Source organism: the organism of the source record quoted next, unplaced genomic scaffold (assembly GCF_019419815.1).
Source record: "Pyrus x bretschneideri cultivar Hongxiangsu unplaced genomic scaffold, Pyrus_bretschneideri_v1 Contig102, whole genome shotgun sequence".
Taxonomy (NCBI): Eukaryota; Viridiplantae; Streptophyta; class Magnoliopsida; order Rosales; family Rosaceae; genus Pyrus; species Pyrus x bretschneideri.
The window spans coordinates 339,311-356,898 of NW_025999394.1; the positions used below are offsets into that span (position 1 = coordinate 339,311).

At 38.1% G+C, this 17,588-nt stretch overlaps 1 protein-coding gene across 1 annotated transcript in view; it reads left to right on the forward strand.

Annotated features, from left to right (window-relative positions):
- LOC103965564 overlaps positions 1-17,162 on the forward strand; it is a 36,317-nt gene extending 19,155 nt beyond the window's left edge. Inside the window, exons 3-9 of the mRNA XM_048570121.1 lie at positions 14,267-14,318; positions 14,813-15,152; positions 15,299-15,392; positions 15,931-16,052; positions 16,220-16,369; positions 16,536-16,634; positions 16,795-17,162. Coding sequence (XP_048426078.1) covers positions 14,267-14,318; positions 14,813-15,152; positions 15,299-15,392; positions 15,931-16,052; positions 16,220-16,369; positions 16,536-16,634; positions 16,795-16,869 — 932 coding nt within the window. The 3' untranslated portion in view covers positions 16,870-17,162. The remainder of the gene's footprint in view (positions 1-14,266; positions 14,319-14,812; positions 15,153-15,298; positions 15,393-15,930; positions 16,053-16,219; positions 16,370-16,535; positions 16,635-16,794) is intronic.
- Positions 17,163-17,588: the final 426 nt, after the last annotated feature.

Below are 17,588 nucleotides of genomic sequence, written 5' to 3' on the forward strand. Positions count from 1 at the left end.
TTTTGGAATACTTATTGTGTTAAACTTTTATATGTTTAATAGAAGGGCAAAGCTTATTGTTAATCACTATTTATAGTATCTTGTGTTTAAGCAATAAGGGAATCCAAGGAATGTATTTGATCTAAGAGACAAGTGATTTAAGTTAGTTAAATTAACGAGACCTTTCTCTTATGTTCATTCCTAAAACGTTCCTAGCCATAGGATTGCCAATTGGGCATTGACAATCCGCTAAGGTTAGTATGTGTTATGTCGACTCAAGCGTGAGTATGAACTAGTCTCAAGTCATTTGGTGTTGGACACTAAGGCAAACACATAGGTGCTCGAAAGAGTAATCGAGTACACTGAACTACGATCAAACAAGAGTTCGAACATACATGTCATGTAAGAACTCAATAGTTGCAATATGCAAAGTAGTCCTTTGACCTGAGGCATCATTGATGTCTAATGGTTAGGTCCTTGATCTTTGATTATGTCAACGGCATTCCATTGGAGTGTCCACGACATTGTTGGGGTCAAGCTATCTAGTCATGTAGGCATATGAATGTACAACAAGGGATCTCTAACCTTCCATGATGGAAGGAGAATACTCTAAGATATGATTCGAGAGTCTTTGGCCAAAGCATATGAATATGACTAAGGAAGATGTTCCAAATCTTATTCGATTGAATCATATAAAGAAGTATCACATTGGATAGTAGACATGAAACAAACTATCACTCAAACAATGTGATTAAGGGTATTGTATTAGAGAAGGACCGTATTGCATTGTAGTTGTAACTGGATAGGTTCTCCAACCACTTCTACTTAGCTTGGGTAACCATGACATGCTGCTAGGCGTCACCCATGGTTTGTGGAAGCCCTAAAGATTAGCAAACACTAATTTAAGGGAGAATTGAAATGTGGTTTCAATTCACAATCGATCGTTAAGAGTAACATCGCCCACTACCTCGCTAATTGGAACCTAATGGATCGTACACCGAGTAAAGATATAAGTGAAGAAATTATATGAAATGGATAAGCAATTAAATGGTTTAATTGAAGAATGGTCAAGATTAATTAAATAGTTAATTAATTATACGAAACGTTCGTATTAGGCGTTTAAGTTAATTTTGGGCTTCGGGGCACAAAAACGTTTTGGCCCACAAGGCCCATTATGTTTAAGTTGTATGACAACTAAAACAAAATGGGCAATTAAGCCCAAAAACATTAAATGGCCGGCCATAACCTTAAGGGTAGTGAACTTGGCTTAATTGCAAGTTTGCCACTCCATTGCTAGATGTTCCTCACCTAAGGTAATGAGAGAATAGGTTTCACCCAAATTCAATTAGAAACCCCTTAGGGTGAAATGGCTATAAAGATGTATTTATACCACCTCACAATGGAGTGGCAAACTTGCAATTAAGCCAAGTTCACTACCCTTAAGGTTATGGCCGGCCATTTAATGTTTTTGGGCTTAATTGCCCATTTTGTTTTAGTTGTCATACAACTTAAACATAATGGGCCTTGTGGGCCAAAACGTTTTTGTGCCCCGAAGCCCAAAATTAACTTAAACGCCTAATACGAACGCTTCGTATAATTAATTAACTATTTAATTAATCTTGACCATTCTTCAATTAAACCATTTAATTGCTTATCCATTTCATATAATTTCTTCACTTATATCTTTACTCGGTGTACGATCCATTAGGTTCCAATTAGCGAGGTAGTGGGCGATGTTACTCTTAACGATCGATTGTGAATTGAAACCACATTTCAATTCTCCCTTAAATTAGTGTTTGCTAATCTTTAGGGCTTCCACAAACCATGGGTGACGCCTAGCAGCATGTCATGGTTACCCAAGCTAAGTAGAAGTGGTTGGAGAACCTATCCAGTTACAACTACAATGCAATACGGTCCTTCTCTAATACAATACCCTTAATCACATTGTTTGAGTGATAGTTTGTTTCATGTCTACTATCCAATGTGATACTTCTTTATATGATTCAATCGAATAAGATTTGGAACATCTTCCTTAGTCATATTCATATGCTTTGGCCAAAGACTCTCGAATCATATCTTAGAGTATTCTCCTTCCATCATGGAAGGTTAGAGATCCCTTGTTGTACATTCATATGCCTACATGACTAGATAGCTTGACCCCAACAATGTCGTGGACACTCCAATGGAATGCCGTTGACATAATCAAAGATCAAGGACCTAACCATTAGACATCAATGATGCCTCAGGTCAAAGGACTACTTTGCATATTGCAACTATTGAGTTCTTACATGACATGTATGTTCGAACTCTTGTTTGATCGTAGTTCAGTGTACTCGATTACTCTTTCGAGCACCTATGTGTTTGCCTTAGTGTCCAACACCAAATGACTTGAGACTAGTTCATACTCACGCTTGAGTCGACATAACACATACTAACCTTAGCGGATTGTCAATGCCCAATTGGCAATCCTATGGCTAGGAACGTTTTAGGAATGAACATAAGAGAAAGGTCTCGTTAATTTAACTAACTTAAATCACTTGTCTCTTAGATCAAATACATTCCTTGGATATCCTTATTGCTTAAACACAAGATACTATAAATAGTGATTAACAATAAGCTTTGCCCTTCTATTAAACATATAAAAGTTTAACACAATAAGTATTCCAAAAAGCTATTACATCAAATGAGTGGCTTTGTGGGCATACTTCCAACAGTCTCGGGTTTAACTCCAGCCCACAACACCATTTTTTTATTTTTATTTTTTTTCAGCGCCTCTTCCATGGCACCAATTCGAATCCAGGTGCTTTTGTTTTCTTTTCTTTTTATATACTAGCAATTGTCTACACATTTTATGTGTATAAATACATTTTTTAAGAAAATGAGAATGAAAGAGGGAGAGAGAGAGAGAGAGAGAACGTGGGGGGAGTGAGAGGTTTTTGTTTTTTTTTTTTTGGTTTTTTGTTTTTTTTAATATTGGAGGTATTTTAATATCATCTGTAGGTGAGGTTTCCAAAAAAAAAAAAAAGTAAAATTTGGACATCTGAAATTACATTATTGCCTATCATTTTTTTTTGTGTGATAGAAGACTAAGTAGTCTTTTCACCCTCTTTTGGTTGACAAAGAGTTTCATTAATTGATAGAGATATATATTTTTTTCAATTTTGTAATTTCTTATTTGCTTGTTTTCTTTTTGTTTGTTTATTTATTTTTAGATTTTATTCGTTTTCTTTGGTAGTCTTAGTCATTTGAGTTCTTTTTATAATTTTATGTTATTTTTGTCATGTTTAATTTTTTTTTTTCACACCTTGAGGACAATGTGTGCTTGAAGTTTGGGGGTGGGAAATAAGAAATTTTAGATTTTTAATTTTTGTGTCAGTTAAATTTTCATTCTTTTTAAGTTAATATTCATAGTGTATTTTAAACGTTAGAACAAATGGACATAGTGAAGATTAATCGCACAACAGAGTCTCTTCCATTTATTGTTGCTTAGATACTAATTCATGAGTTATACTTTGAAAATTGCACATTCACACCATCATGGTTTGTGGGGAGTGAGGTTGGAAAACTTACTTTTTGTCTACGTAATTTTTAATTTTTGTTCTAAATAAAGTAAATTTGTTTATTATTATAAAGAAAACAATAATTGTTCCACCCGAGACTTTGGTTAATAACCGAGCCAGTCCTGCCTGATCAACAATGATTCTCGCTTCAAATGGTAGACTTTTGGTATAGGGTAGGGTGCTTAGTTGGTTTCGTAGCCTTTCCAGCTTGAGTTTCTAAGTCCTTAGGGGTGTTCTCCAGCTAGTACCCTAAAGCCCTAGTGGTTGGGGAGTCATTGACCTAAGGCTCGCTACATGGGTTGGATCGAATGCTTAAGGGAACTGACATTGCACGACCACCACTATTACTGAAAAAAAAAATTAAGAAAAAAAAATTGAAAAGGGAAAAAAAATTATATATATGTGAAGAATGAATAAAAGGGATGAAAGGTAAGGGTTTTATTCGAGTCTTCTTAATCATGTGGGTTCACTTTACACCAAAGGAAGTTCATGAATTCTTTTCTACGTGGTTATAAATAGCTTGGACTCTGTTTTGTGATTAGTTGGAACTCTTGGAAAGATGTTTTAATTTTTAGCATTTTCTATGGATTGCGACTTGAAGGTGAAAATTTGTTTATGTTAATTTTTGTTAAGAAGTTTAGTTTGCTAGTTTTTATTTTTTATTTTTAGTTTTGTTTTCCTTGAGGACAAGTAAAAAGCTAAGTTTGGGGGTATTTGATGAGTTGATTTTACACTATAAATTATTCCCTAAACCTTAAACCCTAAAGCCAGAGTCAACTCCCCGCCATGATTAATTTTCCAAAAAGTAGGTGATCTGTTGGGAGCCTTTTTCGGAAGGCCAAGCATGCAATGCTGTCATCGCATCTGACAATCTTCACCTTTTCCACCTTGAACCTCTTGACGTATGTGTGAAGCGTGTCAGCAGGGTATGGACTTTTTTTTGAAGAAGTGGTCAGACTTTTTTTGATCGAGTGGTAGGATGAATATTCCTTAGCAAAAACCAAGGAAAGTTTGCTAAAGTCCTGGAATAAGCGTGGCAGCAGGGTGTGGAACCAGTCTTGCGCTTCTCCTTGGAGCGTCGTGGCAAAGCTCTTGCACATGAGAGTGTTATCGTTGGCGTAGAGGGTCATGGGACTTTGTTAGTGCATCAAGTGCATGTTCATATCTTCATCTTCTTTGAACAAAGTAAAGTGTGGCGGGCTAAACTTCTGCGGGGGCTCCATCTGCTCGATCTCATCTATGAACGGTGACCTGCTCAGGTTGGCCATGTCTCTACATAGGGCATCGTTGGTGGTATCAATGTGCTAGAATCCACACAACTGCTCTACCACGAGCCTTTGTACTTGATCCTGGATTTATGCTTGGTGGGGCAGCAAAGCCTCTGGCTTTCCCTATTGCTGACCTGCTGGTCTAAGTTGCTTTTCGGCATGTCTTGCTCGTCTATGCCATGATTGCGGTGCACGTGGCTCGTTCTGTGCTGCTTGTTGTTGCTCTTGGTTGAAGCTTTCAGTGGAACTTAAGCTGGACCACTCTCGTGCTCTCCTTTGGACGTCATACGGCTACCTACTCTGCTGCCTCGTATAAGGATCGCATTGTGGGCCTAGCCTCGTGTGGGTGTTTCTCCTAGAATGTCCTGAGTGCTCGTCAGAGTGTGGACCCAACCTCGAATGCATACTAACACATGAGTTGAGTCAGGAATGAATGCTTATTTGGGCATCTAGGCCGGAGAAGACGTTTTCCCAAGGGCCCAAATAAGAGTGCAAACTACCCGAATGCACGGTTCGTGGCGAGCTGAGTGGCTCTTTGCCAGGACGTTGCTGGAATGAGTCACGTTTTTCTGCCTTTGTCTTGCTTCGGGACACCTCGTCTAGGGCGCGCTGCATGTCAATACGCTCGAGAAGCTGGTTCACCAAGGTGGTTTGCTGCATGAGGGCACTTATCAAATTAGCCACCTGCTGAGGCAGGTGGTGCTCGACATTTGGATTGGAAGAGTCTGGGAAATGGGCATCTCCATGTGTGGTGGAAGTATAGTGGACTGCAAGTACAAAATTTGAGCCCAAAGTGGGTATTCCTGCATAAAAGTGGGGTGAAAATAACCCCGAATTGATCGCGGGACCAGTGGTCGAAATCTGGATTGCTAAAGGTGGCCTTAGAATAGATTGGGCCATGGGCCGGGTTGGCATAGCGGGTCGCGAGGCAGGGCAACACGATTGGATAGTCGACATGTGCGCAAGGGCACATTGGGTTAGCACATGTGGCGGCTGGCCTTGGGTTTACGCTGCGCGTTGGGCTGCGCCTTGCTCTTCACAGGCTTGAGCTTGGTTAGTAAGTGGCTAGGCTCGGCTGGCAGCTGGCTAGGCTTGGGCTACTTACCTAAGGACTTGGGCCTCTTGCCCATAGGCTAGTGAGTGGACCTGGGCTTACTGCCTAGAGTTTTGGTCCGTGAGCTGCAACGTTGGTGGAGCTTAGGCCATGACATGGTGGCCTTGCCGCGATTGCTGGGTCACGGCAATGGTGGTGGTGCGGCTCCGCGGTGGTAGGGCTCCTACTGTTGTTGCATTAAGCCTTGAGGATCGCCATCGTGGGGCAATGTCCTCGTCTCCACTTTTCGGTCCAAATCCTTGTACGTACGAGGTTCCATTCTTCATAGTTTCTGAATTTCCTACCATTGTATCCATTCTCCAGGGATTGATCAAGAAACTTTTCTAGAAAAAAGTAATTGATACAACGTGTGAGAAATTCAACGTAACAAAAAATTCTAGAAACAAATGCAAGAGGCTTCTTCAAGTATTTGAATCAGCTCTCAATGAAAGCACTAATTTATCAATGCAAATTCCCGCCGTCTTCAGTCTTGACAAAAATGCACCTGGAAAATAATCAACACCTTTGATAAAAAAACCTAAGTCTCATGCGTCCACGAGGTGAGGAGGAGGGGTTAGGCCAATGGACAGTTTCTTTGAAAAAGTAAAGTGTTTATGGCCTTTTTTGGGGTAGCAAAAGCTATGAAAATTTGGTAGATTATGGGGTATTTATAGGGGTAGGGTGGACCATAGTGTTAGGGTTTTACCCTACACATGGCGGCATCCTATTAGCCAAGGTGGTTGTGGAGAAAGATTCTCAAAATATTCTCAAGATATTAAATTGGAAATAATATCTTTAGATAATGGTGTAATTATCCCTAATTTATTTAAATTGGGATTACTTACTTGATTGGAGTCAATCTTCAATTGGGAATGTATTAAAGATAGGATTTGGGTAATTAATCCTTATCTTTAATGCTTTGACTTTTCCTTTCCAAGGGCAGGTGAGTTATAGGCAATCATATTTAGTTTTGGGACTTTCAGGGGTATAAGTTGTGTGTGAGAGTATCTGAGAAGCCTACCCATTTATTGAGGGCAATCTTGTCTTTCTTGAGCAAAAGTCCACGTGTCAGCTCTAGAATTTTTGGGATTATTTTAAGCTCCACACTTAGTGTAGCAAGCTAACAGGTCTTGGTAAAGGCTGTTGCACAATCGATTCAAACTTATACCATGAGTTGTTTCTTGCTTCCAAGTTATTTCTGTGATGATATTAACATATTAGTTCTCATGTTTTGGTGGGGTAGAAATGATAGCAAAGGAAAGGTGCATGGGTGCTCTTAAGACAAGCTCTGCCTAACCTTAATGTGAGGGTGGAATTGGGTTTCAAAATTTATATGCTTTTAACTTGGGTATGTTAGCTAAGCAAGGGTGGAGGCCAATCACTGAGCCCTGTTCGCTAGTTGCAAGAACTCTCAAAGCCAAGTATTTTCCCAATGGATAATTCATGGATGCACCCGTAAAATTGAAAGCGTCGTATTGTTGGAAGAGTATATGCGTTGCTAGGAAAATACTCTCTCTTAGATCACAGTGGCAGAGGGGGGATTAATAAGGATTTAGGAAGATCCATGGCTTCTAATCCTTTCCCTCTTTTGCCCATTCTCATCTAAACATGTGAGATGTACTTGAGCATGGTTAATGAACTTATTAATCTTGCTACTGGGTATGAAACTGTGATTTGCTAAGGACACTCTTTACTAATGAAGAGATTAACCAAATCTGATCTATTCCACTAAGTCTTGGGTCCATTCCAGATTACTTGATAGGGCATCATGAAAAAAAAGGAGTTAACGGTTTGCAGCGCTTATCATGTGGCTAATGAACGGATTCAACCATCAAATAATAGGGCATCGTCTTCTTCTCATGCTAATTCGTATTTCAAACTATGGCACCGAGTATGGGATGCGAATGTTCCACCAAAAGTAAAAGTGTGCGTTTGGAGACTGTGTAACAACTTTGTGCCTACCTAGAGCTAATCTAGCTAGGCGTCATATTGACACTGATAAATGTTTTGTGATGTGTACCTCTTATGATGAAATGGTTATACCCTTATTGAATGAACGTCTATATGCTAAGTGTTCATGGCTTGCATCACACTTAGGTATTCTTTTGAGGGAGGCTTGCCCACGTTCTTTCTTAATGTGGATAAGAGAGATTGCTGATTTGGTCCCTGCATACATTTTTTATTCTTTCCTAATGATTTGTTGGGCATTATGGGGTGTTAGGAATAAACAGCTATGGGAGGATAAACATGATCTACCTAATATTTGTGTTGCTAGAGCATTATTCTGGTGGCAGAAGTATGTAAACACTAAGGCTAATGCACTATCGTGAACCAGAACTCAACATCATGGGATTCCCAAATGGACAGCATTGCCTTGTGGAAAACTTAAGATGAATGTTGATGGATCGTGGAATAGGGAGAAAAAATTGGCAAGATTTGGAATTATTCTCAGGGAGATGCTAGAATTTTCGTGGCAGCAAGATGTGGTAGCTTTGAGGACATTTCCTTTCCTCTTCAAGTTGAAGCCATGGTTGTCAGAGAGGGCTTGGTTTGGGTAGTAAACAGGGGCTTTCAAAACACCAATGTGAGAGCGATTTGCTTCAAATTGTGGATGTGTCAAGAGATCACTATAGTAATTTATCTAATATCTAGCTAATAGTAGAGGATATCAAGGCGTTACTCTCTACAATCACTGAGGTTACTATTACCCATACTCTCTGCCAAGCTAATGGTGTTGCCCATAGACTCGCCCAGTTTGGGTTTATCCTTGAGTCAAGTTTGTGATTGGTACGATTCTCCTCCAAATTTAGTTGTAGATTTACTTGTTGAGGAAATCTTGTTGCCTTGAATGGCTCTTTGTAATGGTTTTTCTCAATGAATGTACTATCATTTCCTAAAAAAAAAAGGTTGTAATTTTTTTATCATTCTCAATTAGAATTCAGTTATAACTTATTTCATAGGATAAGGATTGTAGTGATTAACTGGGGAGTCTGTACTCGGAGTAGAGCCATCCACGATGATCAACACATGGAAAACATGGGTAGTTAATAATTTAACTATTCCAAGCTGAAAAAGGAACGAGACATGGATAAGAACATTTAACTGTTAGTGAACAGTTCTTATTAACTGGGTTTTACTATAGAAGAATTTGTAAAATTTGGGCAAAATGCTTGTGTAGTTGTTGTAAGCATGAGGTATCAATTTAAGAGAAACTATTACATGATAAGTTTTTTGTTTAAACGGTGGAGAAATCATTTTATGTACTTTAACACAAACCGATACACTATGTATCATAATTATTAATATAAAGTTTGTTTATGACATATGATGTAAAAACTTGTCTTATGACGCATGATGTAGAACTTACGTTTCAAGTATACTACAAAATCTCTTTGGGCAGTGCACATTACATCGATTCCCATAGCCGAGAATCTTTTTTTAATTGTGTAGTGATTGATAACTTTGTTATGATTATTATTATTATTATTATTATTATTATTTGAGCAAATGGTATTATCTATAATAATGGATTGGGAAAGTGAGCTAAGCCTCACAATATACTAATAATAATATGGTTTAAATTTGGCGTAGGCAAAAATCAAATCCCCCCCTTAAGAGCAACTCCACCGTGGTGGATTGCTTGGGGGACAAGCTGGAGAAAAGGGCCCGAGGCCCTGTGGATGCGCTCCAGCGTGAAGGAGCCCGAGTGGAGGTGGAGGCTCGAGCTCAAGGCCTGTGAAGAATTGCCAGCCCGAAAGCCTGAGTGGATGTGACGGCAGTGCTAACGTCAGCCTGGTGTCAGGCCCTTTTTTTTTTTTTTTTTTTTTTTTTTTTTTTTTTTTTTTCTGTCAGGCACGTGCACCCACTCGGGCATGGGGGCACGTCGCCCGACATAATTTCAGAAAAGTCAACCACTTTTCAGCACTGAAATGTTGCCGTTGGAAGCCACGTGGCTTCTTATGGTCCGTTCGATCTCAACGACTTTTTAACTTGGACTGTTCGATCTCAACAGTAAAAAAAATAAAAAATTTATTTAATATCAACCGTTCGATCTGAGATCGACGGTTGATATTAATTTGCTTTATAAATAAAAAATAAAAGAAAAAATAGTTTTAAAATTAAGAAAAGTTAACGTTGTAACATGTGGCACAATCTGGAGTGTTGAATTCAAATTTTTTTATATCCAACAGCAGAAATTAATTAGTTGAATAAAAATAAAAAAAAATTGTAAAAAGTTCGAAAAAAAAATCTGAATTAAATACCTTCTCATTATCATCTACCTTACATTACAATTTCATATTTTCTCAACTACTTTCAATCAAATTCCTTTCTTTCTCTCAAAGTTTCGAACCATTTTTTTTCAACAAAATGACTACTGATGCAGGTACGAATTGGTCGCTTCTTGAAGATGTTGCGTTGTGTATTAGCTGGGTTGAAGTCACTCATAGTTAGCTTACAGGTAATGAGATGCAGTTGCGAGAAATGTGGAGTCTTATTCATACCAATTATCTTGAGAAAATTGATCGGAAAAGAATCAAAGAATCGATGTCTAGTCGTTGGAAATTACTTAGCCAATCGTCTAGTATGTGGAGAGACGCCTTTGCATAAGCTAGTACTAATATTCGAAGTGGGGAAAATTACTCGGATCAGGTAACAATATATTATTTATTTGTTTGTACTAAACCCAAATTTACATTATAATTATTTGTTTGTATTATTTATTTGTTACCTACTTACATTATAATTATTTGTTTGTATTATTTATTTGTTACCTATTTTCATTATAATTATTTCTTCTCCCGCATTGTGTAGGAACTTCAAGCACAAGCTTGGTATGGTGCCAAAACCAAAAGCAAAAATAAATCATTCAACCGGTGGGAATGTTGGAATATTGTCAAACATTGTCCTAAATTTAGAGTTGTGCCTGTCGGTCCATAAGTTTTCATGAACAACACTCCTCTACACCCTATATCCGATCATGGCTCGCATGTTCATAAAGATGATGCAGAAGAAGTGCCCGAAACGCCCCTCCCTGAACAAGCGTCGGGTTCGACCCGTTATCCAATTAGGCATCAAGGTAAGAAGGCTTCAAAGAGAAAAGGGAGTGCTTCCAAGAATGATTATGCAAAGTTCATGGAAGAACTTGCTCGCCAAGGTGAATTGACTTTGGCGAGGGAAATGGCGAAATATGAGGCTGATAAGGCTAGAGAGGACGCAAAAGCTGAAGCTATTGAGAGAGAATTTCAGGCTAAGAGAAAGAAAAAAAGCTATTTAGGCAAGAAAGGGAACATGTTAGAGAAAAAAGACGGGCTCAATGAGATCGTGAGATTATGAACACGCCTTTAGAAAGGAAGTCTCTAAATTCTACATTTTTTTGGAAGTCAGAGAAAGCGGACGTGGTGCGAAGGAGGCGTGCAAAAGAAGCGAGAGCAAGCCAAAATGGTCCTAGCACCATAACAAAAGATTATCCTAGCACCGCAATTGGTTAAGTGATGATGAATAAAGTAGTTTTTGTAATCGGAACCCATAATTTTCCAATCACTTTGGGTTGTAATTTATTATTTATTGAATATAGTACTTTATGTTGTTTACAATTTATTGAATATTTATTCAAATGAATTTGGTAAGTTATTTATACTAAGAGAATATTTATTCAAATGACAAAAACACACCAAATAAAATTACATAAGCATACCGAACAATAAAAAACTCACTAAAGCTGAACTAAAAAAATTCCATAAACATACCAAATAATAAAACACACCAAATAAAATTACATAAACATACCAAATAATAAAAAAACACACTAAATGAACTTAATTATCTTCAGCTTGTTTCAATGCCCACTAGTGCTTTATCAAGTCATTTTGCCCGCATTGTGCATGTCTAGCATTTGAAATGTAGTATATCGTTGAATGACCCTTTCATTGTAACGTCCATCCCTTTGTAATGGCTTATGTTGCACGGGCTCATCGGTGGCATCGTGAGCACAATATATACGTGTTCTTGAATTGTTCATTGTGTCTGGCCCATATTTATTAATAGCTTCATAATCGCACTCATCTTCCACAATCATGTTGTGAAGAATGATGCATGTCATCATGATGGATCGAAGCGACTCTACATCAAATCTGGTAGCACCCTTGACGATTGCCCAACAAGCTTGGAGGATACCAAAACAACACTCCACATCCTTCCTGCACCCCTCTTGACAGCTTGCAAAGTGTTTTTCCTTTGCACTTCGCGGACGTGGCACTGTTTTGACAAATGTTGACCACCTTGGGTAAATGTTGTCAGCTAGGTAGTATGGCCTGTCGTACATACGTTCATTGACCTCATATGTGACTTTTGGTGCCTTTCCTTGTGGGACATTGTTGAACATTGGGGATTGGGCAAGGACGTTGAGGTCATTTTGAGCTCCCGGAACCCCGAAAAAGGCGTGCCAAATCCATGTATCAAAAGATGCCACCGCCTTCAAAATGATACTTTTTGCTCATTTTCTGTCCCCATAAGCACCTTGCCATGCACTTGAACAGTTTTTCCACATCCAGTGCATACAATCAATGCTTCCAATCATCCTAGGAAAACCACGCATCTCGGTCTTCTTTAGAGGCCTTTGCAAGTCCATGTTTGTAGGTTTCCAGAGGTACTCTGCGGTGTAGATAGATTCGATTGCTCTGCAAAACCTCATCAAGGACTCAAAAATGGTTGATTTCCCCATCCTCGCTATCTCATCCACTTGGTCTGTAGATGCTCCATATGCAAGCATCCGTAAGGCAGCAATAATTTTTTGCTGAGGAAGGAGACCCATAACACCAAAAGCATCATTCTTTTGCACAAAGTAAGAATCATGGTTGCAAACTGTAATCATGATTTTGTTGAACAAATGTCGTTCCATTCTAAAACGACGTCTAAAGTACGTATCAGGGAATGCACTATTACGGACAAAATAATTGTCCAAGAGTTCCGTACCTCGTCGTTGCCTACTTCTATCAAGGCTTCCGGAATGGCTGGGCCTGCAGATCTGAGCCACAGCTTGGATGACTCGACGGGAATGTGAGGCTCTGCGCATTCTTGCTTCGTCATCTCTCTTTCTACGCTCCTCATCCTCTTCCCTCTCATTTTTTGCCACCTGGAAATTGAACATTTCTTTTGATTGGTTAAACAATTCTTCCTCTTCTTGATCGAGTTCCCACATCATCCTTGAGGAAGAAGAAGACATTGTAAGAAAGAAGCAAAAACTATGAATAATGATAGAGATTTATGTTAAGAAGGAAGCGGAAACTATGAATAATAATAGAGATCTTGAGAAAATTGGTGTGAGATTTGTGAGGATGGATGGTGGATTATATGGAGGATTCAGAAAGGATTAGGTTGTAGATAATACCACGTGGCATGCCGTCATTTGTTAAAAATCTGATGGAAATCTATCCTCAAAGATTGTAAATAGATTATGACACATGGCGTGACGTGATTGGTTAATAATTTTATCATTAATCCATCACCAATAATTGTATTTTCGGATAATGACACGTGGCATGCCGTCATTTGTTAAAAATCTAATGAAAATCTACACTAAAAGATTGTAAACAGATTATGACACGTGGCGCGACGTGATTGGTTAATAATCTTATCAAAAATCCATTACCAATAATTGTATTTTCGGATAATGACACGTGGCGCAACGAGTATGATTAAAAATCTTATCAGAAATTCATCCCCAATAATTGTCTTTTCGGAATTTATGACACGTGGCGCAACGAGAACGATTAAAAATTTTATCCGAAATTACAATTAAAATTATTTTGTATTATTTAATAATACTTCGGACAATGACATGTGGCGCAACGAGAACGATTAAAAATCTTATCCGAAATTACAATTAAAATTATTTTATAAATAAAAAAAATACTAATATTTTATTGCCTATTGCCAGGGCTATTGAAGTATAACGGTGGAGATACAAAATACAATTACTGTTTATTAAGATCAATTACTATTCATTAGGTGGATTGTGGATAGTGAATAACTCGAGAGAGAGGGCTCCTACGCTGAAGTTGATAATTGAAGAGACCAAGCTGTGAAGAAACTTCCTACGCAAAAAGCAACAGAGCGGTCGGACTGGTTGTTTTGGCTCATCCTTTGATGAGCACCCAAACTCCGTCTTAAATTACCAAAACACCCCCCAAAAATCCAACATAAAATCCTCTAAATTCCCAGATTCAGTACAGGACCGACCTCTGAAAATCGAAAATTTTCCAGGTAATAATATCTCTTTTTCGTTTTCCCTTCCCCCCAATTTTACTTATTTATATTTCCCTTTCTATCTTGGTCTCGGTTTTTGATTCGGTAATGTTTATCCGGAGCTGCTTTGTACTCTCCGTCTTGTTTGTTTGCCCAGAAAATCGACGGAAAATGGTACCCTTTTCCTTCTGAAGTTGTTTCAATCATCACAAAGTTTAATACTTTAGCTTAAGTTACTTAGATGATTAATCATTAGGTGTTGTAATCAAGCTATTTACTTTGTAGTGGAAGCTAATTACTTGGTCTAAAACGAAATCTTGAAAAAACTGCACGCTTGATCTGGAAGTTATAATTTCAAACTAATTTGGCTAGGGATTTGAAGAAAGCACTTTTTAAAAAGTGCTTTCTTGATTATGCTTTTTCTTTGAGTTAGAAGAAATTTCCTCAGGCAAATAGTTTCATTGTCTTATACTGCATTGCAAGTTTGCAACCCTTTTATCTCATCATTTGTCCCAATTTGTCGTCATTTGTCAGTTCAGATTCTCATAAACCTTTTTGGGCTTTCAGCAATTATGGTGTTAAGAAAGAAACATTGCATCCAAATGAAAAAGTTGACATCCTTTGGAATTTTAGTGCTAATAATGATACTGTATGTTTCTGATTGCTAGTTTTGAGTTGGAAGAGATGTTGATGGGTCATGCAGATGGTATATCTGAGCCTCGGTCATCCAAGGATCGGTTACTTCCTTATGCTGAATCATCCGAGTTAGATGATGTTGACACTGCAGACTCTTCTGAGCAAATTCTTCACACGGCCTCCTTCGAAGAGCTTGCAAAGAATATCGTTAAGTATGACACTGTTATATGGCTTTCTATATCGCTGTTGCTGGTTTTAGCTTGGGGAGTTGGCATCATTATGCTTTTATATCTGCCTTTTAAGAGATATGTTCTTCAGAAGGATGTTTCCTCACGAAAACTATATGTTACGCCAAGTGAAATAGTTTACAAGGTGCATACCTTACTTGAATTCTTCCCATGTTTCTGATTGTCTTTAAACTAAATAGAATTATTCTATTTTTGCATCGTTGCTCACACAAAAGAAAAACAATGCATTGAGGTAATACTTCTTCTCTTTCTCGTCCTTTTTCCACAAAGGTTTCGAGGCCATCTTTCATACCCTTCTGGGGCATCACTACAATTGAGAAGCATGTACCCCTTTCCCTGGTGATTGACATCATTATAGAACAAGGTACTGATACTGGCCTTACTGTGCTCTATAACCTACTTCCATTGATTCATATGCCTGCATGTATTACATGATTAATCTTTGTAATTGTTGATGTTAGTTTGCAATTTGAATTCATGCATATATGTTATAGTGTGAAACTATTATATTTCCAATGCTGCATTGTCGAACAAGATAGATGCAGGGAGCACGTAGTCGTGTAAAAAGATGGCGGATAAGGATTTGGCATGCAAAACCAGGTTTATTAAGCGCATAATGGATATTTAATGCAGAAATAAATGAAGTTACCACAGCTAGAAGTAGAATGCCAGAGAGCACAAGGTCTCTCAGTGCCTAACACTGTATAAAAGTTTGATAATGTGAACTGTAATGGATGGAAAGTTGCACATTGGTTTGGAACTTTGCATCATACATCTTCACATTAGCACGTTGATTATAAATTTGATATCAATATTCTTTTGGGTTAGCAAAACTACACTGACGTAGCCAGAACAAGTGAAAGTTTAAAGACTAATGGTATCTTCTGTTGCATTATGCATAGGTTGCTTGCAGTCAAGGTATGGAATTCATACCTTTAGAATTGAAAGTATAGCATGTGGAAAAGCCGCAGCTGTAGATGAACTACAGGTTCAAGGGGTTTCTAACCCTAGTGGTTTGAGGAAGGTGACTAAAACTGCCTTTTAGTTGTGTTCTAATTTGAATCAGCAACATTAATCAGATTCTTTTTTATATGTGTTTTGGTGGCGTACTATTGTTTAGTCTTACAACCGTTGAAAAAACTTGTGATGTTAAAAGTATAAATTGGGTGTTTGTTGTTGTATGACTAGTAGGTAATCATAACAGAAGCTTCAAAGGCCATACGAGAAAGTGCTGTAAGTTGGAAGCCTACTGCCACCACTACTGAAGGGGAAAGCGTGGCTCGTACTGGATCATTGACTGAGGGACCTCTTGTTTTGAGATCGCCATCTAAAAGCTTAAAGGTATACGTTGATGAAACTGCTGCAATAAGAACTTTTTTTCCGTCTTTATCAAACTTGTTTCAGTTCTAATTTTATTGACAACGCACTCAATTCACAATCCCTGTCCAGTTTTGTAAAGTGGATCGATGGTGTATTGATTAAACATGTTTTTTCCCATATTATGCAGATGTCAGCATCACCACGCTATGCGTCAATAGAACGCAGAGGCGTAGTACCTGGGGATTTGCTACTTAATAAACTTGACGAAGTCAATAAATCTGTGAAGGTATCTTCTCCGTGCCTTTATTTTATTTTTCTCTGTGGATCGGACAAAAATAACGTGATTTCATCTTGATAGCTGCTTGATTAATGATTTGCAAACTTCAAATTATTTAATTATAGGTGTTCAATTATTTATTTTCTGAAACTACTCATCTTCCTAACAGAGAATCGAGTTGTTAATTGAGAAGTCCCGTGCACACCCTGAGTCCTCAACTGAAATGAAGTCAGATGTACGCTAGGCCTGTAGATGTACCTTTAACAAACAACAAACGAGCAGTGAAAGAAGAGAGATGTATAAATATTTCTGCATGTGTCTGTAACTATTGGAATTGGTTACTAATGGCTTCCCCGGTTACCTCGGTTGTAGCTGTACAGGATGTTGCAACCTAAAAGCGTTTTGAACAGCGGCTCATCACGATTCCTTTTTGTTTATCTTATGGTAGAGATTTGCCGTTTCTTACTATCTTTGTAGTTTCTCATTGACTGTGATATTGCTTAGATATAATTCACTGGATGAAATTTCAGTTTTTAAGATGCATTAGTTTATGTTTCGAAAGGGAAGAAACTTCAAAGATTTTGGGTTCTCATTACCAATTGGTCATGAATAATGTTTCATAGGGCCATGTTATATCATGATATGCAAAGGACCTCTGAGGATATTTTCTTAGCCTTTGCCAAAGAGATGAAGGTCCACTGAGTGAAGGGGCCAATACATCACCCACTTCTACCGACGGAATCCTAACTTGATACATTTAGTCAGTATTCTCCATTGCTCAAATTAGTCTATTTGACTAAGTTAATCGGTATATTTATGAGACCATAAAGAAATTAAATAGAGAAATGAACATATAAAGCAGAAAAGCTCTTGTTGAGCATTTTCAAAGTACATGCTGTTTTCTTCTATCGTTGAGTTCCGACGACGATTCATGAAAATTATGCTGCATGTACCTGAGCAACA